The 26542-nt window shown below is 38.6% G+C and overlaps 1 protein-coding gene and 1 pseudogene across 1 annotated transcript in view; one reads left to right on the top strand and one right to left on the bottom strand.

Annotated features, from left to right (window-relative positions):
• Nucleotides 1–1913: 1913 nt before the first annotated feature.
• The window catches only part of ASH2L (ash2 (absent, small, or homeotic)-like (Drosophila)), a 30593-nt gene continuing 5964 nt past the window's right edge, over nt 1914–26542 (top strand). Inside the window, exons 1-13 of the mRNA XM_006900294.1 lie at nt 1914–2095; nt 2803–2869; nt 2983–3128; nt 8674–8762; nt 9009–9103; nt 11759–11854; nt 14728–14823; nt 15658–15733; nt 17916–18009; nt 18786–19003; nt 23729–23896; nt 24085–24278; nt 25847–25939. Coding sequence (XP_006900356.1) covers nt 1914–2095; nt 2803–2869; nt 2983–3128; nt 8674–8762; nt 9009–9103; nt 11759–11854; nt 14728–14823; nt 15658–15733; nt 17916–18009; nt 18786–19003; nt 23729–23896; nt 24085–24278; nt 25847–25939 — 1614 coding nt within the window. The remainder of the gene's footprint in view (nt 2096–2802; nt 2870–2982; nt 3129–8673; nt 8763–9008; nt 9104–11758; nt 11855–14727; nt 14824–15657; nt 15734–17915; nt 18010–18785; nt 19004–23728; nt 23897–24084; nt 24279–25846; nt 25940–26542) is intronic.
• Nucleotides 3399–4609, bottom strand: LOC102844043 (annotated as a pseudogene).

Below are 26542 nucleotides of genomic sequence, written 5' to 3'. Positions count from 1 at the left end.
ACCCCTAAGAAAACAAATGGGTTTGTCCGGAAGAAGGTGAAACAAATTGCTTCTTAGAGGTGCGGATTTGGAAGCTCTGTCTCACATATGTAAGGAATGTTGCCAGGAGGGCCCAGTCCTTGGAGAAGGACATCATACTTGAAAAGGTGAAGGGACAGTGTGGACAAGATGTATTGACACAGTAACTGAGATAACGGAGTTAGGTGTGTCGGGAGACAGTGAGACTGCCTCAGGCTAGGGAAGGGTTCAGAGCTATTATGCATAGGGTCCCTATGAGCTGCAGGCATCTCAACTGCACATAACTCTCACAGATAAAAGGTTAGTCATTAATAATCTCATTTTACTTGGATCCACAATCAACACATGGTAGCAACAGTCAAGAAATCAAAAGATATGCTGTATTGGGGAAAACCTGCTCTTAAGGACTTCTCCAGAGGAGCTCTGGTGGCCTAGTGGCAAGAAGCTGCACTGTAATCCCAGAGATATGTGGTTCGAATCCACCAGCTGCTCTGCTGAAGGAGAGCAATCTCCTCCTGTACCAGTCAGATTCGATTTGACGGTACACACACACACACACACACACTCTAATAATTTTTTTAAAAAAAGGACCGCTCCAAAGCGCTAAAGAATAAGGAAGTCAGTTTAAAGATTAAGGTGCGCCTGATCCAGGCCATGATATGGTCAATTGGTTTCTATGCATCTAAAAGTTGGACAATAAATAATCAAAGGAAAATGAATACCTTTGAATTGTTGTTGTTGGAACCTACCCCTAGCTGATCCTTGGGTTTTCAGAGGCAGTTAATCTCAACGGAGGAGATTGCCCATCCTTTTCCTTGAACCCCACCCCCCACCCTCACCTCCCACTCCCGAGCCTTTGGGATGGCAGTGCTGTTTCTTGCCACTAGGCCACCAGAGCTCCCTCTCTGAATTGTAGTGTTGGTAAAAATAGTGAATATCCCAAGGATTGCCAAGAGAAAAACCAAGTCTGTCTTGAGGGAAGAGCAACCAGGGTGTCCTTTAAAGGCAAAGATGGTGAAACTTCGTCTAACATACTTTCATTATTAGGAGAGGACAGTCCTTGGGAAAGCTGGGGAAGGGGGATGGTCAGAGAAAGAGAGGAAGACCTTCAACAAGACAGTGACTGTCACAGGGGCCCGAGCATTTCAGAGATCGTGAGGATGGTGCAAGGATAGGGCAAGATTCAGACCTGCAAATCATACGGTCTCTATAAATCAGTCAACTTGTGGCACAAAACAAGACTTGTATTTCAAGAGCTCACTTGGAAACGTGCTCAAAGTGGCAAACCTAACTTCTGGGTTAGGGTAGGGAGTACTTTTCTTACTGAAGGACTTCTTCCACATTCAATGAGGAACACTTGCGATGCATAGCCTTAAAAGTTCGTCCTCAAGGGACTCTGTGTAATTTCTAGTCTTATCCACGTAAACCTGCGGTGCTCAGGAAAGCAATAAAGTGAGTCTGAGAGCGCAAGTGGAATTGCTTTAAGGGAGCAGCCTTGCTAATCCAGAGGCGACGCCTCTTGGGCGGTTCAAATTCACCAGCTGCTCTAGGATAGAAAGATGAACAACCCTCCTCATGTACTATTTACAGCCTTGGAAATCGGCGGGACGGTCATCTAGACTGAGTTCCGACCCTGCAGTACTGAGTGTGAGGGGATTTTTCGGTGTGGAAATCCAGCAAACAGTCGTTCCCCTTTGCCTTCTCTACCATTGCCTGTCCCCCAGCCCCCGCCCGCCCGTGGCAGCTGCCGGACCTTAAAGCGGGCCTGTAGTCAGCGCTCCTTATAGGGGCGACCTACGCACAACTGGTCTTTCCTGTTTGAAGGTTTCAGACACGCTCTAGAACTCGCGCGCCACGGAGATCGTATTATCGCGAGAATCTGGGAGGCTGCAGAGATGGCGGCGGCGGGAACTGGCTCTACCCCGGGGGCTGGTGCTGGAACCGGCCCTGCGGCGGCTACAAATGCAGCGGAAGAGGGAGAGACGAAGCCAGTGGTAGCGGTAGCAGCCACTCCAGCCGGAGAGGGAACTTCTGCTGCTCCAGCAACGGAGCCCAGTTCCGGAGAGGCCGAAAGTGGGTAAGACTTCCTGCGGCCCTTGGGCGAGTGGAGATGAAGGCTTGCCCCTCTCGGAACACGGGGTCTCTCGAGAGCCTTCCTGCTCACCGCTGCCGATCCCTGGGCTTCCTTACCTCAGCCGGCACCTCGGCCTTGCCTCCAGGTCGGCGAGTCCCCTAGATCTCAGACTACGCCCCTTTCTGCACCTCCGGTGATCTGTGAGCACCTAGGACTCCTCTCTCCCATCCCACCATACCACCATGCCTGCAGCCAGTACGGAACTAGTAGCTTCTTCTTTTAGCAGGAAACCCACCCAGGCATCCCGGGGTGGAGTGGGGAGCACAACAAAAAGTACAACGGGGCAAAACGTAGAACTAGAAGTAAGGTTTTCTCTGAAAACAATGGGAGTGCTGTGTCTCTGAACCTCTCCAGGGACCAACTTCATTCCATGTAGACTTGTCTCTGAGAACCAGTCTTCCCTGTTTACCCTTACCAACTTGCATTTGGCCACGTTCGTCCTAATATTTTGTCAGTAAACTCTGGCTTTCTTTCTGAGGACAAGCTTAGAAAAAAACAGTGTGAAATTCACCTGTAATTTTGGTCGTCGATTCTAGGCATAGGTGTTTAGAGGTTTCTATCTCCTGAAGATTCTTCACTTGGTCTTAGTAAAAAGGCCGAGAATCGATTCTCCTGACGACTCTTACTGATAGTGTTCATTTATCTTCTAGGGATGCAAACTTGGTTGATGGAAGTGGTGGTTTGGAGACAGAATCCTCAAACGGAAAAGATACGATAGTAAGTATTTCTGTTTGTTGGTTGCCAGGCAAAAGATGATTTGTTTTAAAGGTCTCAAATGTAAATACAATCAAGTGAACTAATTTGGTTTTCTGTTTGCTCTCTGGACTCAGGAAGGTGCTGGGGATACTTCAGAAGCGATGGATACCCAGGCAGGCTCAGTGGATGAAGAGAATGGCCGGCAGTTGGGAGAAGTGGAGCTGCAGTGTGGCATATGTACAAAATGGTTCACAGCAGACACCTTTGGCATAGATACCTCGTGAGTACTTTTTAAAGGCTTTCTGCGAATCACGTTATAAAATCGACTTCAAAATGCTCAAGATTTAAATAATTGGTTTGTAGGCAATATAAGCATAGTACTTTGCCTGCACTTTCCAACTACTGTTCTACGAATAGGGTGTTAACTTAAAAAAAATACTTTGAATTCCCTGAACATTTCTGTCTTCTGAGGATACAGCCTTGACAGGTAATGCCTTTGATTGTGAGTTTACTATATAGTTGGGAGATAAAACTACTTTTTTTTTTTTTTTTAAAGACCTGCCTTTATTGGGAGGCCAGCCCTGGGCCCTATACTTGTGTTTGGGTTGCTGTAAGCTGGGACCGTCCAGGGAGGAGGGGTGTGAGGCCACAGAGCTCCAGGCTGGCTTCTCCTGTCCCCCATGTCCCAGTGGTGCTCTTTGCTGGCTGTGTGCAGCCCCCAGTCCAGGGTTGGATCCCTAACTTTGGGGTTATTGAAGGGCAAGGCCTGCTGGTTCATGGGGTTGTCAGGAGAGCACATCCAGCCCTTCTTGAGCAGCTGCTTCAGCTGTGACAGCCGCATGTTGGGGTTCTCTGGCTTGAGTCTCGGGAGATTTACCTCCTCGAAGGTCATGAAGCCTGGCGGTCAGCTGCCTTCTCAGCCCCGCTGGGCACCGCGATGGCGTCCACGCCGCCCTCCTCCAGCACGCGACGGTTCACGTGGCACCTCCAGGTGGCTCCGGGCCTTCTCAGCTGGCTTTGGAGCCTCCCGATGCAGGAGGTCTTGGCGCAGGGTCTCCTCGATCTGGGCATGGGTGACCATGCCGGGTGCTGCCGCTGCCCTGGAGCTTTGAGTCCTCCTCCTCCAGCAGCAGCTCTGTCTTCTTCTTGCGCTCCAGCTGCTCCAGGTGTTGCTTCTCCTTGTCCTTCTTACACTGCTGCTTCCTCATGACCTTTGTCCTCGTCCTTCCAGTGCGCATCCTCCAGTTCTTGCTGCTTCCTGGCATCGGCTGCTGCCTTGGCTTCCGCCTTCCGGGGCCAGGCCGCCTTGGTGTTCTCGCCCTGGAACTTCTGGGCAAGCTCCTTCTCCCAGCCAAAACTGCAGTTTTTATAATAGCATGTACTAATATGAATGTAGTAATAATTATATTTATAATATAATATTCTATAATGTGCATTTTAGAAGCACATTTGAGACAGAATTAAGACTTATCAAGGCTGGATTTTGGGAAAAGTGTTAGTGTAGAAAACGTGTTATCAAAAAACTGAGAGTATGGGGAGCTCTGGTGGCCTAGTGGCAAGAAGCTGCACTGCAATCCCAGAGGCACACGGTTTGAATCCACCAGATGCTCTGTCGAGGAAGGAGGGGCAATCTCCTCCTATACCAATCAGATCTGATTTGACGGTACACACACACACACACACACACAAATAATAAAAATTGAGAGTATCAGTACTTTTCATGCTTGAGCCATCTTTTTTGTTTAATTACACTCACTTCATAGCCTATATTCTAGTTTAACAAAACATATTTCCAGTCATTTATATATTCTTATAAACTTTCAATCATTTCTCAGTTGACTGAGATTAAATTAAGAAATGACTGAGAATTAAAAGGCTACCTATTTTAGAGATGTAATCATTAGCTATTGGCTATACATTATTGCCTCATTATCTGTGCTAATAACTGTGTTGTGGCTCTCTGTAATGTCCTTTATGGTCTCTCTGAAAGGAGTTCTGATGGCATAGTCCATAAGGAATTGTGCTGTTAACCCAAAGGTTGAACCTGTCTGGTCTGGTGGTTCTAATCCATCAGTGAGTCTGTGAAAGAAAAATGGAAAATCTTTTATCATGTGATTGACAGCCTCTGAAAACCCACTAGGATGTCAGCTGTAGTTCATTCTTAACTCAGTGGCAGGCAGTGAGGTTTTAGGATGGTCCTCCTCTTTTAGTTAATTTATCAAAGTGGGTTTTAAAAATACTCATTAATTCCCAATTAACATGTCACTTGAGGCCAAAAATAGAACATTTAAAAAATAAAAAGAAGAAATACTAAAGTATTAGAAAGAAAGAATTCATAAAGAGATCTAAAGGGAAAAGAAAGATCTGCAGGTAGTTAATAGGGTAAGAATGCTTGTCTCAGGGTTACATTTCGACATACATGGCATAGGAAAGAAAATTTACTAGAGAATTAGAAGGAATCCAGGTAAGACTCAAACCACAGTTCAGAGTTTGAGTGGCTTTGGAAAGACTGGTTTTACCTGAGTTTGAGAAGTTACAGCTGAAGCCCATCTGGGGATGATGAATTATCTTTAAAATAAATAGAGTCAACAGAGTATCAATATCAAACACAAAGATTGCTTTGAACACCTGATTGTTTGAATTAAAATAATGGTATACTTATTTCTAGTATGAAGTTTTACCATTTGTAAATAAGTTTATCACAACAACTTGCTTAATAGGAGAGATTCTGAAGAAAAGTATATGTAAAGGAATTCAATCTAACATTGAAAGACATAAGAATAATCCTTTAATTCCTTGAGTGGTAACAAAAGGTGATAAATGGTACATCTGTCAGGGACTGTCTTTGAACAGTCCCTAAGTAATTTCAACAGAGTCAAAGATAACTTGCCTGTAACTGATTTATTCTTTTCCAGCCAATTTACACCAAAGGTCCTTTGTTCTACGGTCACTTTCTTCCAAGACTAAGGTCTTCTTATACTTTGCCAGTCATTCAGTACCTCCCCTTCTGGCCTACCTTCTCCTTTAAGCATGGCTTCCTCGGGTATATCCTCAATCTGCTGCATTCAGTCTTTCCCCTACATTGGCTTCTTCCTCTCCATCTTCAAATAGGAAGGTTTTTCTCCTTCCAAAACTCACCTTTTATAAGATTTTTCTTTTTGTAATACAACCAGTCTTAATGGTACAACTTATTTACTTTCACCTTTACCACATCTAATTGAATGCCAACAAGACTTTACCAGTATTTTTGTTTCCCACCCTGTTTTGTCCTTTTTTGTTAATAACTTTCCAGGTCAGTCTTTTTTTTTTTTTAAGATTTTTTTTTTTATTATTATTATTATTATTTTGTGTGTGTGTGTACTGTCAAATTGGATCTGACTGGTACAGGAGGAGATTGTCCCTCCTTTCCTGGCAGAGCATCTGGTGGATTTGAACCATGTGCCTCTGAGTCTTTTCTTTTTTTTTTAAATGACTATAATTTAGAGTTATTACAGATTAGCAGAAGGGCCAGAATTCTCATATAACCTCCATTCTTATAAAAACACACACAGAGTTTCTCCTAATGTTAATGTATTAATATGGTACATATACTACAATTAATGATCCAATTCGATACATTACAACTAAAGTCCATAGCTTACATTAGGATTGACTCTGTTCTTTAACAGACATATAATACCGGATGCTTATTATTATATTATACAGAATAGTTTCATTGACCTAAAAATCACCTGACTTCTATTTTACACTGTCAGGCTTTTTTTTTTTTTAAACCTTCTACTGGGAAAATCTGCTGTCAGGGACCTCTCTAGATTCCTAAAGAGCAACAGTGTAAGTCTAGAGACTAAGGTGCACCAGATTCAGGCCATGCTTTCTCATTTGCATGGTGTGCATCTGAGATCCAGACAGTGACTAAGGATGACAGAAGAAAAATTGCTGCCTTTGAGTTGTACTGGAGAAGAGTACTGGATATACCATGGATTGCTAAGAGAACAAGTAAGTCTGTCCTGGGGAACGTGAAACCAGTTTGCTTGTTGGAAGCAAGGGTTTTAAAGCCCCATCTCACATACTTTAGACGTGTTACCAGGAGGGACCAGTCCTTGGAGGAGGACATCATGCTTGTAAAGGTAGAGGGTTAGCGCAGGAGAGGAAGACCCTGAATGAGATGGATTGACACAGTGACTGCGACAAGGGGGAGGTTGGCTCAGCATAGGGCAAGGTTCAGATCTGTTGTTCGTAGGGTTGTTATAGGTTGTTGTTGACTTGTAGCACATAACAACAACTGGTACAGTTGAAGAACCTCATATACTTTTCTACTTTTTGTAATCTCTTTCTTTTCAGATCAGTTTTGTCCCTGAACTCAGCATTTTAACCAAAAGAAATTCCTTTTCAAGGAATTCTCATTACCCAAGGTGGGGGGGTGAAATCTGCCCAGCACAGAAGGCTTTCTGTCTTTCAAGCCTTTCTTTTTCTTTTTTTTAAAAAATAACATCACTGATGAGGACTAGAACTGCTTGAAAGGAATATATGATAAGGTATTATTTGCGTGAAAACAGTCCAAAATAAAAGTGGACTGGGAGATAGGGGGTGGTTTGTACAACAATGAAAGAATTTTTTCAAAGAGAAAAAGCAAACTCAGGGATTGGGGACAGGGAGGAAAATGTGTAACAGTGAATGAGTGGAAATCCAAGTTCTGTATAAACTTTCATTAAAATCTAAAAAAAAAACAAACCAAAAACAAACCCAAAACACATCACTGGTAAATCCTCTGCCTGGACCAACCTGCTTGTATCAATGCGGCCCCTTTACCCTTAGCTTTCACTTTCTGACCTCTTTACATAATTCACCTATTTAAAACAACATCCTTAGAGAGGGACATGATGCTAGGAAGGGTGGAGGTCAGTGAAGGAAAGGAATAGCCTAAACCAGGTGGATTGACATGGTGACTGTTGCTATGGGCTCTAGTGTGTTAGGCAGTGTGAATATGGCACAGACTAGGACAGTGTTGAGATCTGTTTATAGGGCTGCTATGAGTCGTATGCAACTCAACAGCACCTAACAACAACAAAAACCTACTCATTTTTCTAAAGCTCTTTCATTTCTTTGTCTTTGAAAAATCTTTAATTCTTCATTCTGAAATTAGATCATTTGTACTCTTATAGACTAAATGTTTTCTGTGTGATTAATTTGCTAATGAAGCATGGAATATTTTGTGATATCTGTGTTGTCTTTTTTAATAATTGTCTACATTTTTAATTAGTGTTTTCATACATTTTGTTGTCTCATTTCAACAACAATAATGAGATAAGAGATAAGTCCTAGACTACTATATCTTCCTCACCTTGCCTGGCATACTCTTTGCTGTTAATAGTTATGTACTCTTGAGTTGAAACTAACTTATAGCGTACCCTCCAGTAAGTTTTCAGAGGTAGTAAATTGCACAGCAGACTGTCCATCTTTCTCCTGTGGAGCACTTCTGGATTTGAACCATGTGCCTTTGAATTGGTAGCACAATGCCTTACCACTAAGCCCCCAGAACTCCGTACTCTTATTTAGTTGCTTACAAAAATAAAGCATACTATAAAGATGCCAGAAAGAACTTCCCACATGTTGAATTATGCACCATAATACCTTACTAAATATTTATGACACATATTGAAAAATTCTCATTAGTAACAGTAATAGTCCCATTTTGGTGACCTTAAGTACTCAGCTGTATTTATATTTTAATACTTTCACCAACAGAGAAGGATTCCTATTGAATGACTGCTCATAAAGTTTGAGTTCAAAAATTCACTACTATATACCATTTGTTTCTTCTCCAGATCCTGTCTGCCTTTCATGACCAACTACAGCTTTCACTGCAATGTGTGCCATCATAGTGGAAATACCTATTTCCTCCGCAAGCAAGCAAGTAAGATCAAATTCTGAAATGCTTCAAAATGAACAGTGTTTTATGGGAGCAGGAAACCTTTGCCTGTTAACATATTAAGTTGAGGTTTAATACTGACCCTTCAGATCAAATGATGACTGTGCTTTATGCCACTGTAGCTCTTTTGATCATTTAATTGAACATTCCTTTGATGATAGAGGTCGAGTTTGTACTGTTTAATAACTTTTGTCTCCCTTTCTTCTCCCCCCCCCCCTTTTTTTTTAATAGACTTGAAGGAAATGTGCCTTAGTGCTTTGGCCAACCTCACATGGCAGTCCCGAACACAGGATGAGCATCCGAAAACTATGTTCTCCAAAGATAAGGTAGGGATGGGATGTGTGATTATGCCAGAGAATCAGTAGGATTTCTAAATACACTATTTAATGAGATTTTTCCTTCCAATTTTTGTGAATATGTCTTACATTAGTTACATTGTTCTTATTTTTGTTTGATTTGTTCATTTCCTAAAATGCACACATTTAACCTAGTTATTAGGGTGATTACTTAAATAGTTTGAGCTAGCTTTAGAAGAGCAAATAACTGTCTATTCACAATTAATAATCCAGTCTGAGGCAAATCTTCTCAGCCTAGTTTGGATGTTTCTATAGTTGCATATTACAGATTTTGTGGGGAGGTGACCAGTTAATATATCCCTTTTGTTATAAAGAAGAGTTCAGCTAGAAAATATGTGACTAAAATTAGAATTCAAAAATAGGGGATTAGCTCATCAATGAGTCTTTACTACCACATGTAATTCATGGTAGAAAATAAAAAATCAGTGAATTTTGAAAATGAAGTTTGGTTTGTTATCTAAAATGGAAACACAGGATTTATGAAATAATACTATTCCTCTGATCCCTCTGAATGCCGGTATTTTCTGTTCTAGTCAGTTCTGGGTTGTTGATAGCATTTCTTTTAAAATCTACTCATTGACTATGGCAGAAACTCTGGTGCCATAGTCTGTAGAGAGTTGTGATGCTAAACCAAATGCGACATCTCTCTGGTGATTCAGATCCACTGCCTACTGCGAGGGAGAAAGATGGGCAGTTCCCCACACAATTTACTGCTTCCTGAACATCCATTGGAGGGTCAGCTATGAGTAAGCACTAAGTTGAATCAATTATCTGACAGTAACTTAGACCTGTGTGGTTGGGATCCAATAGCAGAGGCCTTGTCGACTAAGCAGAGAAGTTTGGGTTGTTTCTATACAAGGAGTCAGCAAAGGGTCTTTCCCCCACTCCCCGCACACCTAGGCTTTTATCTGTGCAGTAAATAAATAACATGATTAGATTTGGGGGCTTTTCCCTTTTTCCTTCCAAAATTATTGAAAACTTTCAAACATATGGGAAGTTCAAAGTCTAATACAATGCACGTACGTTAATTCTTTACTAGATTTTCCATTTGTTAATATTTTGCTGTATTTGCTTTTTATTTATATCCCCCTAATTTAAATTGCGTATATTATACTTTAACACTGACACTTCTACAGACATATCCTCAGACTAAAGCTAATCTTATATACTATGGTATATAATATTCAAAAATTTAACATTGATACAATATCCATCTAGTATACTCTTTCTGTTTACTCAGTATTATTGTTTCAGTGATACCCTTTATTGCTCTTTGCTCTCTCTAGGACCTAATCTGAGATCATTTATTACATTTAGTTGTCAGGACTCTTTGTCTCTAATTTGAAATAGTTCCATTATTGTTACTTTGACCTACTCTGACATTTCTAGGTTTTCAAAACCATTATATTTGTTTTGTAGAACATTATTCTGTTTTCATCTGATTGTGTTTTTTCAAGATTAGGTTCACGTTAAAACCTTTCTACAAAGAATATTGCATAGTTAATGTGTCTTTTCCCTTATACATCAGGAGGTATAACATACTGATTTGTTTTACTCTTGGCAATCTGAAATCTGACTACTTGGCTAAGAGGGTATCTTCCTAATTTGTCCATTGAAAAGGGACTTTTTTTCTTTGTCACTAAGTAATATTGAGATGATAAAGCAAGATTATGTGATTATCATGTTCTCATACTTCCCCAATGCCCAAACCTATATTTAAGGACAAATATATTGATCATTTTCACTAAAGGCTTCAGGGTTTCCACTATATAATTTTTCTTGCCCAATTTAGTTCCTTTTCAGCCTGAAACATCACTTCTTCAGTTTGTCCACCCTGAAGTTGATCTTTTAATTTTTTAACATCTGGTTCCAATTTGGACATCCTTGCTATGTATCGTGGAGTCAGAACTGACCCACAGCTGACCCTCCAGTGGGTTTTCAGAGTCAGAAAACTGTATATGAAATTGCCCTTCTTTCTCTTATGGAGCAACTTATGGATTCAAACTGTGTGCCTTCAGGTTGGCAGCGCAATTCCTTAGCTACTAAGCCATGATAGCTGCCTTAGGGCACAAGAATGTTTAAATACAAATGATAGAAAATAATTATACAAAGATAGAAATATTCTCTCAGAAGAGAGAATGTTTGGAAGTTTTCATCTCCCAGTTAACATCCAATAGGAATGAGTTGGATCTTTTCTCTCCAACTGAATTGTGAGTTAGATTTGTGGACAGACAGCTTAAACCTATGTACAAACCAACCCTGTACAACATAATTAAAAACAGGAAGTACATACAGGGATGCCACTTTCAAACTTGCTTCATAAACTTATTACTTTATTATTTTAAAGATATTTCTGTTTATGTGGAAGTGTTTCTTTAATGTTTTTATGTATAGAAAGGTACATTTTATATAATAAGTAAAAAGCTATAAACCATACCAACTTAAACATAGGAATATTTTGTAAGGACAGGTTTAGGAATAAAATGTGTTTGTAATCTAGGAACTGTTTGTATACTTAACATCATTTTCATGCAGTTAAGTGTTCAGTAATTGAAAGACTTTTTGTGAGTGTAAGTTTAAAAACAGCTATAAAACTTTCAGTACTTTTTTTTTAAAAAAAATTAGGATATTATACCATTTATTGATAAATACTGGGAGTGCATGACGACCAGACAGAGACCTGGGAAGATGACGTGGCCAAATAACATTGTCAAAACGATGGTAAGTAGACTAAAATTAATTAGGCTTGATATTTAGAAAGACAGTGCTTTATTGTTTTTAGCTCTTTATTGTTATTTTAGTGAACGTTTACAAAGCATATTGGTTTTCCATTCAATAGTTCATGCACATTTTGTTTCATGACTTTGATGACAGTTCTCTTCCCACTTCATCCCTGTATCTGCCATTTTCATTTGTCCTTCTTACCTATCATTTCCTCCCTTTTGTGCTATATCCTTGGGTACATGCTGCCCTATTCTTTTGATTGCTTGTTCTATGGAGCTCATTCCTCCTTGGTGTTATTAATCACGTTCTCGACCTGCCTGTTTGTCAGAAATTGAGTCACAGGAATGCTCCATCCCAGGTTGACAGGATGACTGGGGCCATAGTCTTGAGAGTTCCACTAGTCTCTATCAGACCAGTAAGCGTGGTGTTTTTTGTGATCTTTAGTTTTGTTCCAGAACTTTTCAGCAACTCTTTAATAGTAGTTCAGACCCTTACTGAATTCTGGAAGAATGTGGAACAGAACTTTCAGATCCTTTCAGAGTGGTCAGTGGTAGTTGGACACTATTTAATTCCTCTGGTCTTAAAGTCATGAAGACTGAAGTTCAGATGGTTTATAATCTTTTGAGCTAATAGTCTCCGCCTTTAGTCTTTGTTGTGTACAGGAAGAGACCTATAGTTGACTATTCTCAAGTGGAGTTTTTTTTAATTTCCATTCATTCACTGTTGCACTTTTCTCCCTGCCCACCCCTACCCCCCAGTACATTCTTCTCTTTGAAAAGTAAAAGAAAAATTCTTTCATTGTTTTATAATCCTTCCCCCCAGGTCCACTCCACAATGCAGCCTTCGTTCTGGACTCCTATCATGACAATAACACCTAATCACATATCCCTCTTAAACAGTTTTCTCCCTTATCTGTTTCAATGCAGTATATCCCATCTTTCTCAGTCTCTCCCCAACCCCAATATCAGTACTGTTTTACAACAGTGGCACCATGCAGTATTTGTCCTTTTGTGACTGAGATACTTCACTCAGCATAATGTCCTCCAGGGTCGCCCATTTTGAATAATATTTCTTGAGTTTCTAGTTTTTCAATGCAGTGTAGTAGTCCATTGTGTGAATATACCACAACTTTTCCATCCATTCGTTTGTTGAAGGGCACTTAGGTTGTTTCCAACTTTGCTATTATGAACAAAGCCGCAATAAACATGGTGTGCATATATTGGCTTGGATGTTAGTTATGGTCTCTTTGGAGTATATGCCTAGTAGTGGAATTGCTGGGTCAAATGGTATATCTCTATTTGCAACTTTTTGAGAAAGCGCCACACGGCCTTCCACAGTGGTTGCACCATTTTACATTTCCACCAACAGTGAATAAGGGTTCCAGTTTCTCCACAACCTCACCAGCATTTGTTGCTTGCTGTCCTGTTAAATTTTGCTATGCTGACTGGGGTGAGATGATATCTCATAGTTGTTTTGATTTGCATCTTCTTTAGAGCTAGTTGAACATTTCTTCATGTGCTTGTTAGCCATCAGAATGTCTTCTTTGGTGAAGTGTCTGTTCATATCCAGTGCCCATTTTTCAATTGGATTGTTTACCTTTATCTTGTGGTGCTCAAGTATTTTATAAATTCTGGATATAAGTCCCTTATCTGATAGGTCATTACCAAACACTTTTTCCCAGTCTGTGTCTTCCCTTTCTACCCTGTTGAAGTTTTTGGATGTGGATAGGGATTTGATTCTTAGAAGGTACCATTCTTCTATTTTATCTTCTCCTGGTAGATATTCTCGAGCTATTAAGACCCTATTCATCATTCACTAAAAATATGGAACCTTGACTCTGAACTGTTAAGCCTGTTAACCTTGATCCCTCGTGACTATAATTCTAATTTCACAGGCCAAACAACTCATTCCCTTTTTTCTTTTTTTAAAAATTTTTTTAATTTTTTTAAAAAATTTGTGTGTTTGTTTGTGTGTACCGTCAAATCAGATCTGACTGGTACAAGAGCAGATTGTCCCTCCTTCCCCAACAGAGCAGATCTGGTGGATTCAAACCATGCGCCTCTGGGATTGGAGTGCAGCTTCTTGCCACTAGTCCACCAGAGCTCCCACAACTCATTCCCTTAAAGTATTTGGTGATGGCTAAGAAATTTCCATATTTTTTTCCCATTTGCTCTACTATATTCTTAGATCTATTTACAGCACACACAAATACGTATATAGAAATACCACCTGCTGAACCCTATATGGTTATGAACATAGTCTCATTCATTTACACTTACCTGTAGATCTTGCCTGTATGTATTCATTGGTGAATAAGTATCTGTTATTTCTGTTAATGCAGAATTGTATGTTAATAGTAATTACCTTTGTTATCTATAACTTGTGCACCTTTCCATGTCTTCTTTTTACTTTGTGATACTGTACTAGTTACTCCCTTTTTGTATATTGCCTTTTCCTTCCCCTAAATACGTCTCTTAGTTAATTAGTAATTTTTTCTCCTCTCTGATCCCTCAATTCAACTCATTGCTGTCAAGTCAGAACCATCTCATAGCTGACCCTCCAGTGGATGTTCAGAGGCTGCATATTGCACAGGAGGAGATTGCCTCTTTCTCCTTGGGAATAGCTGACAGTTCAAACCTTATACCTTTGGGTTGGCAGAGCTACTCTTTGTCCAGTAGCCCCTGAGAGCTCCCTAGGAGCTATCAAACTATTTCTATGTGTAAACTTTTATATAAGTTTTAATGGTAGTAATGGACTCATGCTTTGTAAGAGTTACATTTTATTTCCTCTAAAATAATAAGACTAAGAAAATCAAAGTGTAATATTAAGTCTAAATCTCCTAGCAGACCTAAAACACTTTTTCATTTTAGAGTAAAGAAAGAGATGTATTTTTGGTAAAGGAACACCCTGATCCTGGGAGTAAAGACCCAGAAGAAGATTATCCCAAATTTGGACTTCTGGATCAGGTATATTCACATACTTTAACATGGTTTCTTTTGGTTATTAAACCAATTGGGGTAAGGGAACCACGTTTTGTTTACATTTAAGTCTTTCCCACATAACACAGTCTTTATGGGCCCATAACATAAGGTACTCCAAATAAGTAGTATTGCTACGTACTGAAAGAACAATTAACCTTAAACCCTGACGCTTGTTTTTTCGTTCTATTTTTCAGTATGTTTTTAACTTTGAGAAATTTATTCTTTTTAACTTCAGTGTTCCAAATTGTAACATAAATATGCCATTTTAAATTATTTCTTATATTCTGTCTTAATTTTACTCCTAAAAGTATTGTGAATAAAAGCGGAATTGATATTGCATTGTAAGTGTAACATGAGACAAAATAAAATGTTCACTCGTTCTTTTATGGCAAGGCTCACATTCATCATCTCAGGAGGTCAGATATTTCAGCTGGGCCCTAAAATATTTGCTTTGCTAACAATTGAAAATTTGAGATTTCACATAGGAATTTCAGTTTCTGTATTTTCTTATAAAATTGTAATTTCTGGATACCAGTTTCCACAGTGAACTGAATAAAAGGAGCTTGTACACTCCAGTTTGTCATTGTTCCCCCATCTTGACCTTACACTTGACTTACACTTGACTTGACGATCCCTGAATCATTCGAGTTTAGGAACCCTTCAAGTTTCAGATTCTTAGGACTATCTCTTTAAAATTCTAATTTGCTGTTGAAAATAGGATTAACACCTGATATATTGCTATTAGAATTTATCTGTTTTCTGAGCATTACCAGATTGTTTTGATTATATAGTTCCCTTTTAAAATATTTTTCTTTCCAGGATCTTAGTAACATTGGTCCTGCTTATGATAACCAAAAACAGAGCAGTGCTGTGTCTACTGGTGGGACTCTCAATGGTGAGCGTTCAAATGTCTCAGGGTCAAAATACAAGTTACCAGGTTCATATATGCCTAGAACTGAATATTTGTTTACTGAGTATTTATGTTTTTTGTTTACTGAGTATTTATGGTTTTTATGTCCAAACTGCAAATTTTAGGAGTTAGTCAAGGATTTGGCAGATGGTAATGAAGGAAAAACTTTTTTCACTTTATATCACAGACTGGTTTAAAATGAGACAGATTTAGTATAAAACCAAGTACAATCTTAATATTACTTAGTGTGTTAATATTAGGTTCCTTACTCATATCCTCTAATATTTAATTTAGAGAGATGTAGTTACTCCCACTCTTTTTCTCCTTAATTCAGGTATTAATTACCATCTTAACTTCCTATACTCATTTTCTAATTTTTCTTACTCTGAAACCTAAGGCTACTAAAAAATTTTTATGTAATATATTTCTGTATTGGTCACATGCTGTAGTGTGTTTTTCTGTTTGTTAACCCCTCTTCTATTGAGAATGCCCTTGGCTGCTAATAGTAATCTCATGAGAGTTGGGGTAGCTGGGAAATAGCAAGCTATTCATCTGATATGTGACATTATTAACTTATCATTCAAAATAGTAACATTTTAAGTATCTAATCTTTTAAATGTTACTAGTATTCTAAGATGGGTTAGAAATTGCTAAATATGTTCTCTTTTACCCCAGTTTTTTTATTGTTAACATTTGACAAATACATGCTGCCACTTCTGTTCTTACAGGTGGAACCTCTTTTGGAGGTGAATTCCTCCTCTGTGTCCTTTCAGCCTCTCTGACTTAAGTATTTTGTGGTTTGGAAAATGCTTTGTGCTGAACTGTGGTAGAAGCTAAGACTAAATAAAAATTTTAAAGCATTGTGGAAATGATGGCTATAGCACTTATGAGACTGTAGTACCAGTTTAATGTTAGTAATTATGAGCTTGTACATTGTCATATTCTGCCCAACATGGCCAGAGGTCATCTTGGTATTGGTGGTTCTGTTCCAGATAGATTTAAAATTTCACTCTTAATTAAAATGCAAATTACAAAGCTATTAAAAGATTAAGGTCACTCAAAGTAGAGATACTGATGTTGCAGCAGACTAAAGTTAAATCTTTCATGAGACTTAGGAGTCATGCTCGATTTATTCATAAAAGTAAGTTCTGGAGAAGTCTGATCCTGTTTGTGCAGAATATGATATATTTTCAACGTTTTGATCCTTTTTATTGCAGCAGAACTGCTGATAATTTCCAAGCTTGCCCCAGTTCACGATCTAGTAGTCTATGCAGTCGTTGATGTAAAGGTGTTTTCCTGCAGTTCAGGGACATTTTCTGAATGAAAATGAAGGGGAAGAACAAAATTAATTGTTCATAATTCAACAAAAAATTTCTTAAAGTCCAAATTTCAGAAATATACAAAATAATATTCTTCCACTTTGTATAAATTATAATATTTTCCTATATAAAACATAGAAATTATCTGTTGGTGATATTTGTTCTTAATTCCATAAGCCAGGCTAGTCTAGCATGAATCTTAAGCATTGGCATGATCTTACTGTTGTTTAATGAATAGGTGTGAAACTAAAAAGTGCCAAGAAATTGAATGCCTTCTGTCTCTTGCAATGTACAGCCTTACTGGATATTTAGTATCACTGGAGAGAAACACCTTTTAATACTTCTATTTTTTTATTCCTTGTTTGATGTACTTATGTAAACTGCTTTAGCAAATACTATGTATTATTTTTCCTGAATATATTGTGCAGTTCAAACAAGTGAAGATACAGTCTCTTATAGATGTTTGTATTGATTAAAGGTGGGGGAGGAAAGATATATCAGTGCAGTTGTTTTCATCCTATCTGGCTATAGGTGTTTGGAATCTTCATGAGTTAAAATGCATTTGTGTCACACTTTCAGAAAGTATACTAGTAGTTTCAGTTCATTAGGAAATGTAACACCAGTATCATTTGTGCTTACTGCTAGAACACAGTGGTCTGGGCTATGAAACTCAGCAGGCTCATTCAGAACTAGGGTGAAACCCTGTATATTTTAGGAGGGAGCTGTGCTTCCTTTGTCTGGGATGTTACACAAATGCATGTTTGATGTGTTAGTCCTCATGAGATTTCACTTATCTACATGATGCTTCTGTCACAGCTGGTTGCACGTGATTTGCTCTCTCTTTAAAGGAGGAATTGCAGCAGGAAGCAGTGGAAAAGGAAGAGGAGCAAAGCGCAAACAGCAGGATGGAGGGACCACAGGGACTACCAAGAAAGCTCGGAGGTAGGGTATACATCCACCCCTGGCCCATCACCATTGGAGTATGCTTTTTGGATGATAGAGTATTAGAGCCATACTCTTCAGTAGCCTGGCCATTTTTCTTAAATCGTGGACATTTGGCGTGGCAAAATAATCCCCAATTAAGAGTTCTGTTGTTACTACACAGACTAGGCAATACCCTTGGGTTAATTACCAAAGAAGTTAAGTTATGTTGACGCATCCATCATGAGAAAGGGTAGTCAGGGAAGAAGGGGTGAAACCAGAACTGAATGTTAACTCCTTTGTGTAAACTTTCTGCTTCTTCCCTCTCATACTCCCGCCCTTGCCTTTGTCCAGTACTGAAATGATAAAATTCTAGTCACTTCTTACTGAGGTTGGCAGCAAATAGCAGATACTGATACCTCTGAACTTCTGTTAATTTGTTTATAATAAAAGATTAACTAAAGAAAATCACCCTCTTCCTTCTTGCTCTTTCTCCCATACTGAGGATTGAATCCATTTCATAGACATCACTATCTGCTTTTAAAGACTACGAGGACAAGCTCTACAGAGCACAAATAATTTAACCAAAACTGCTCTGCTAAATAAAATTAATGCTTTTCATAATCCTGTTTTGCCTGTAGAGGGCAGGATGCTCAATTGAGTAACGAAAAGCATTTGTTAATGAAATCACATGTTGCAGCTGGAATCTAATAATTCAGAGGACTTTATTACACAATTGAAGGCAGTTGAATTAGAGAGGCTTTTAGTTTCTTGATTTTATCTTTTCCTTTCTGCAGTGACCCTTTGTTTTCTGCTCAGCGCCTTCCCCCTCATGGCTACCCCTTGGAACATCCGTTTAACAAAGATGGCTATCGGTATATTCTAGCTGAGCCTGATCCTCACGCCCCTGACCCTGAGAAGCTTGAACTTGATTGTTGGGCAGGAAAACCTATTCCTGGAGATCTCTACAGGGCCTGCCTGTATGAACGAGTTTTGTTAGCCTTACATGATCGAGGTATGTAAGGTATTAATGCTGTTGTTACTTTGAACTGTTCTCATCAGCTTTATCCAACCTAGAATTAGATAAACATGTTTGTTAGTGTTTTACCCACCGTACTCCCATCTCTAGCCAAAATGGGCAAGAAATAATTTCCTGTGACTCTTACTATAAATTCAACCAACTTACAGTAGATTTTTTTTTTAAATTTTTAAATTGTGTGTATGTGTGTGTGTGTGTGTGTGTGTGTGTGTGTGTACCATCAAATCAGATCTGACTGGTACAGGAGGAAATTGTCTCTCCTTCTCCAGCAGAGCATCTGGTGGATTTGAACTGTGCACCTCTGGGATTGCAGTGCAGCTTCTTGCCACTAAGCCACCAGAGCTCCCTACTACAGTAGATTTTATAGCTTATATTTTGAATTAATTTTAAGTTTACAGTACAGTTGCAAAAATAGCATAGCATTTTCACATGTCCTTCACCTTGAACATAGTCTTTTTGGTGAGGTATTTTCAGGCTCAATTCCTTAAATGGGAATGCAGGACCACAAGGTAAGCGCTTCTGTAGTCTTGTTAAGTAGAGCCGCATTTCCTTCAGGAGGGTAGTATGGACTACTTGTTTTCCCTCAGTCTAACTAGTCTTAATTTTACCAATCTGGTAGATGAGAAAACCTACCTCAAATGTTCTAAATGGATCTTTTTCATTCAGTTCAAACATTTTTCATATGTCATAATTAACTCAAGAATTGTTTGTGCCTTTTGTTTTCCATTTTTCTGTTTGGTTTTTGCTCTTTATTGGTCCCGCAATTTTTAAGAAATTTATGTATAAGGGAGCTCTGATGGCCTAGTGTTAGGAAGCTGCACTGCTATCCCAGAGGTCAAATCCACCAGATGCACTGCTGGAGAAGGAGAGACAGTCTCCTTCTGTACCAGTCAGATCCAATTTGACGGTACACACACAAAAATAATAAAATAAACAAAAAAAAGAAATTTCTGTTTTAGGGATGTTAACCTTTTTGCTGTGATCTATGTATGTTGTCTGGAAGCAGGAACGGCATCCACTTCTGAAATGGCTTGCCTCCGGAAACTATGTATGAACAGTGCTCAGGTCTTTTGTTCATAGGGTCGCTATGAGTCGTCTACGACTCGGCGGCACCTAACAACAACAACATGTATGTTGTAAACATTTTCTCCATTTTAGTGTTTTTTTGCATTGTTTATGGTATTATTTTACTCTGTCGAACTTCTAACATTCATATTAAGTGGGTTGTTTTTATTATTGTTTATTGTTGTTGGTTTTTTAAAAATTCTTTTTCATATTGTTTTTTAGCAATTAATGTTAAAAAATATTATTCATTGGCCTTTAGAATGTAGAAATAAATTTAAATAAACATTAACTCATTGAACCACAGCCTTTAGGGTTGCAGTGCAACTTTTCACCACTAGGCCACCAGAGTTCCCTTTTAGACATGGATGTTATTGTTGTGCTGTTGAGTCGTAGACGACTCATAGGGATCCTATGAATGAAAGACCTGGGCACTTGTATTACTTTCCTCCTTTCTCCAGGTTCATAGGTTTTCCAGAGGTAAGCTATTTTGGAAGTGGATGCCACTTCTGCTTCCAAGCCTGTTTTAATCAGGGAGCTCCACCAAATACTGTCTACCATGGATAACCATTATCACATTTGACACATCAGTGTCACAGTTTTTAGCATTACAGCAACCACAAGTTATCTCTGTACAGCAAATGGACAGACCAGTGCTGTACCACTTAGAAGAATGTTTGACCAAAAACAATTAAAACCAGGCCTGAGTGTCACAGATTAAAGTCACCCACCTTTTGCTTGGTAGCGTCACATTCTGTCCACTAGACCAGCAGCGTTCTCTCTATGTTGTTGTTGTTAAGTGTCATCGAGTCATAAATATATACATATATTAAAAAAAAATAAAAAATTTTTAAAAATACATTTCTGGAATATTGCTTTTAATTTCAGATAGCCTATTATTTTAGCCATAAATAACTTCAGTATGTATCACTAACAAATAAAGATGTTATAGTCACTCTGTCTTAACTAGATTAATAATAATTCACTATATAATACTCTGGCAGCTTAGTGGTAAGGATTTGTAGTGCCAGCCCATAGGCACATGGTTCAAATCAACCAGCCGCTCCACAGGCTCCCAAACAGCTAACTTCCTCTGAAAACCACTGGGGGGTCAATTATGAGTTAATTCCAACTCGATGCTGCACGACAACAACATATAATACTTAGTGCGTAATCGGATTTTTACAGTTAGAATGCCTTTACAGTTTGTTTGAATTGATCCAAACAGATCCATTACTACATTTGAAGGCCCATTATTTCTTGACTTAATACATGTCGCTTAACACATGTTGCTGCTAATAATTTAGAAGTGAATAAATTTTTTATGTAAGATGAATTTGTTATTTTATGTGGATTCGCTGGCTCTTGTTAGTGATGAGTTTGATACAGAAAAGTCAGGTGATTTCAAAGTTTAAAAATGGACTTGTCTTGTTTGAACTGTATTTAATAGCTGTAGTTATGGGTGGCAGAGGCATGTGCAAAAGAACATAGCCATCAGCACTAACTAGTTAGAATCAATGAGTAGGATAACAAAGGTAGCACAGTCTTCTGTGGCCTTAATAAAAATTGAAGATAAATCTAAAGTGCATCCTTTTATTTCAAAACAGTCTCTAACTTAAAAATAGTAATTCTGGCTCCCCACCCCCACCCCCACCCCAGATCCAGTGAAGCGTAAATTGCCAAAGATGCTCTGCTACCTTTGGCACTTTTGATTTGTATTTTTGTAAAGATAATTGCTTTATGTGATCTGCTTCTGTATAGCCAATTGCCAGATAGTTTTACAGGTGAGGAATCTGGGAAAAGCTTAGCTGTGTGAGATGACTGACTCAAAAGAAAAACTAGGCAACTTACTTCTGGAATCCAGAAGCAAAAATCAAGATGGTCCTAAAGGAGGGACATTCTATAAACTAAGTGACCAGTACTGAATTCCATGAAAGGCAGTGACTGAGAAACAACCCATATTGGAAGCACATAATTAGACATAACAACTAAATGAAGTAATTGGGTTCTGGAGCAGAAAGGATATTGTTGGGATCATTGGCTTAATTTGAATATGGTCTGTAGATTACTTAATAGTGTTCTATCAATACTCATTTTCTAGTTCTGATTACTATGGTTCTAGATGATGTTAACATTTGGGAAAGCTGAATGAAGGATATTTTGCAACTCATGAATTTGAGTCTGAAAATGTTTCAGAATAATTGGGAACTCATGAATTTGAAAGTCTAAAAATGTTTCAAAATAAAAGGTTAAATCTTAAGAGTGCAGACACATCAAAATTGCTTGCTATGTGTACAACTAGGAGAGGATAACATCAGTGAATGAGACCTACTAAAGATTAAATCCTTGTGTGCATCAAAACTTTTACATAGGGTGAAAGGAAAACCTAATGGCTAGGAGGTAACACTTTGGCAATACCATCTCAGACAAGGGTCTCAGAATGAATGTTTATAGAATACTACACGGTCTCCACAAGAAAAAACCCCAGATAACCCAATTACAAAAAGGCATTAAAATTTAAGAAAAAATAGAAACAAAGACATAGGAACCCTTTTCACAGAGGAAGGACATTTGGATGACCAATAGACACATGAAGAGATTCTCAGAACCACAGACAATAAGAGAAATGCAAATCACAACCACAAAGAGATACCAATTCACTCACGCCAGTAGCCGTGGTAAAGTATATAATAGGACCGCAGGCGATAAATAAATGTTGGAGAGGGTGTAGAGAGATTGGAATCCAAATACACTGTTGGCAGGATTATAAAATGGTACAACCACTCTAGAAGGCAGTTTGTCATTTCCTCAGAAAGCTGAAAATAGAAATTCTATATGGCTTGGTTATTCCACTACTTGAAATATACCCCAAGGGAAATAGAATTGAAATGCAAAGAGATTTGTACACTGATGTTCATAATAATGTTATTCACAATCAAGAAAATGGAAACAGCCAAATGTCCATCAATAAACAACTGGATTGAGAAATTGTGGTACAGTCACATGATGGAATACTATGCAGCACTCAGAAGCAGTGATTTTGAAAAATACTGTATAACATGGGAGAGTCTGGAGAGTGAACTTAGTATCATAAGGACAAATACTGCATAGGACCTCTGTTACAAAGATAGAAGGATTACTAATGTATACAAAAGTCCAAAGGGGAAGGGAGAGGAGAGAGGAGTTGGGCTGAGGGTGGGGATGGGAGGAAATCCTGAGGTCACAGAGTTTGAGGGGTAGAGGAACAGGGTGAAGGAATTAGGAAAGATCCAGTGGAGACCTGAAAAGGTGGGGTAATGGTAGGTATGGATCAATGATGATTAATTTTATAAAAATGGGAATGATGGTATGAAATACAATGTCAGTGGGGAAATGTGTGAAACTCAAATGGGAAAAAAAATTCCATGCGATACAGAATATCCAGTAAAATTACTTTTAATCTATCTTAAATAAAAGTAACAACTGTCCTCCCATTTTTATATCTTTTCTTTGCTTGTATCTTATGTTGAGACTTTCTGACCTAAATTTTCTGAGTTTTCATTTCATTTAACTGTAGCCTAAGCACCTAATGTTTTTGTGGTAATTGTCTCCAAGTACTTCAGATAAGTTTCAGGTCTGTTTTAATCTTCATCACTATAGCTCCTCAGCTGAAGATTTCTGATGACCGGCTGACTGTGGTTGGAGAGAAGGGCTATTCTATGGTCCGAGCCTCTCATGGAGTACGAAAAGGTGCCTGGTATTTTGAAATCACTGTGGATGAGATGCCTCCAGACACTGCTGCTAGACTGGGTTGGTCCCAACCCTTAGGTAAGCTGACGTGCTGATATGGACATCACAGTAATATAAGTATGTAATCCATCCAAGTTTAGAGGATTATGAACAAAAATTTTCTGAGAGATAAGCTAGTAGCATTTCTTAGGAATGTTTCTTCTGTAACTCTTTTCAGAATTGACTTGTAATTCTCTAACTTTCTATATTTCTTTTTATTGAGACAGGTAACCTCCAAGCTCCCTTAGGTTATGATAAATTTAGCTATTCTTGGCGAAGCAAAAAAGGAACAAAATTCCACCAGTCTATTGGAAAACACTACTCTTCTGGCTATGGACAAGGGGACATCCTGGGATTCTATATCAATCTTCCTGAAGACACAGAGACAGCCAAGTCACTTCCTGATACTTACAAAGACAAGGTGAGTTTGTCCTTCCTTAAAGGAGTGCTAGAGGTTTTAAGACATGTGGCCACCAGTGCCTGGAGTCCTGGCTGTGTGAGCTCTTCTGATGCTGTCCACTGTTCACTTTCCCCCAAACATTCTATTATGAAAATTGTCAAACCTAGAATGGAGTTGAAAGAATTTTGAGGTTGAGTGTCCATATGCTCACAATCTATATTAATCATTAATGTGTTTATCCATTCATTAGCCTAGCTAGCCATCTAGTCTACATTTCAAAGAAAATTCACAGGCACAGTATGCCTCTTCATGTACCTTGGTGTGCATATCATTTGCCAGAGTTCCTCATTGTTGGGGTTATTTGGGGGTGGGCTCCCTTATTGTTTTCTTTAATGTAAATTTTGTATTTGGTGTTTAAATTCTAAATGTGTAGGGAGCTTTGGTGGCAAGAAGCTGTACTGCAATCCCAGAGGTACGTGGTTCGAATTCACCAGATGCTCTGCTAGAGAAGGAGGGGCAATCTCCTGTACCAGTCAGATCTGATTTGACGGTACACACACACAAAAAATAATGACATTTTATAAAAACAATAAATTTTAAGTGTGTTTTCACTGGGTTTTGAGTTTGATCCACACTTTATAAAGACCATTTCCATTCCTTTTTCTTATCAAAGGTGGGCCTTTGGATCCGTTTTTTTTAACATTTCCCTATCTCCTTTAAAAAAAAAATTACATATATATCCCGATAGGAAATGATCCCCAAGACAGCTTACTGAGTGAAAATCCAGGGTACAGGACAGAATATGTAGAAGAGCTGTTGTTTGTATAACTTGGTTTGCATGTTTGTTTGTGTGGTATAGTTTTTAAATGTTCACTATTTAATTTGCCTAAACTCTCCAGAAGGGAAACTTGAACACTGATTGCTTTTGGTGTTGGAGACTGTTTACCTTCTATTGTATCTTAGTACATGATCTTAAAAAATGGAATTTATACATTAATAGCATATCAAAACAAAACATTACCTTACTGCCATCAAGTTGAGTCCAAATCATAGCAACCCAGGATGTGTTTCTGAGGCTATAAGTCTTTATAGGAGGAAGCTATCAACCTTTTCTCTGGTGAATTCAGGTTGTTTATCTTGTATTTAGCACCTGTGGAGAAACAGGAAAGTAGGAGTGAGCTCTTAAGTAATGACATTAAACTAATCCTTCAAAATTATATTTATTGTTTAAGGCATTTTAGGTCTTGTTAACATTTTTTTTTCTCCACTGAAGTTATAGAGAAAGGAGAAAAAAGTTAGCCACTTTTATGGGTATTATTATTTTGGTGAGAATGTGTATTTACCTATCTCTGTGTCTCCTCACAGATTTTCCCTGTAAAGGCCTTTATTGAAAATACTCGACAATTATGTACTATCTAGTACTTCTGAATAATTATAAAGTAGTTTAAAATCTAGCAATACTATGTTCACAAAGATTACTAATTGCTGTTAAACCACACTTGCTACAGTTTTCATAAATCTGGCTTTAAAAAATTTTTTTATGATCTAGTTAATGCTTCAGCATGCTTCCTTCCCTCTTTGTTTTCAAGGCTTTGATAAAGTTCAAAAGTTACTTGTATTTTGAAGAAAAAGATTTTGTGGATAAAGCAGAGAAGAGCCTAAAGCAGACTCCCCATAGTGAGGTGAGTTATAGTCATAACCTCAAAACCAAAAGACCTTGATGCCGGAGACCAGTCCCCTAATTATTAAAATGACTCCCTGAGAACAGTGGAGAATTATACAGATAGCTAGTAGGCGAGCACACACAGCTACTCTCTGTGCTTCCACAGTGTATGCGGTTTTTGTAGTGTCATTCTGCTGCTAGAAGAGAGGTCACCAGAGACAGTCTGTAGGAAAAAACAGTATCAAAACTATGACCTACTTTAAAAAAGAACAACCGAAAAAAACCCCTATGACCCACTAAAGGAAACCTCCAGGAGACTAAAGAAGCAAATCAGATATATTTATTCTTTATCAAGGAAAGTATTGAGCTGAGAATGAAATACTGGACTAGGAAAGCAGACCTTGCTTTGTGACCGTGAGCATCAGAACTAGAATGGTTCACTCAGCAATTTTTAGAACCCCTTCCCAGAGTCTCCTTAAAGAGTCTGCACAAGGTCTTGGTACAATCAAAGGCTTGTACTTCTGGGCCAGCCACAAGGACCAAAAATTAAAGGAGAAAAAGAAAATTCTGAGCTGGAAACAATTCCCCACAAAATTGCCATGAACCATCCAGGACAGCAATA

This window comes from Elephantulus edwardii, unplaced genomic scaffold (assembly GCF_000299155.1).
Source record: "Elephantulus edwardii isolate Elephantulus edwardi_28Jun2011 unplaced genomic scaffold, EleEdw1.0 scaffold00279, whole genome shotgun sequence".
Classification (NCBI taxonomy): domain Eukaryota; kingdom Metazoa; phylum Chordata; class Mammalia; order Macroscelidea; family Macroscelididae; genus Elephantulus; species Elephantulus edwardii.
This window is presented reverse-complemented; position numbering and strand designations above follow the sequence as displayed.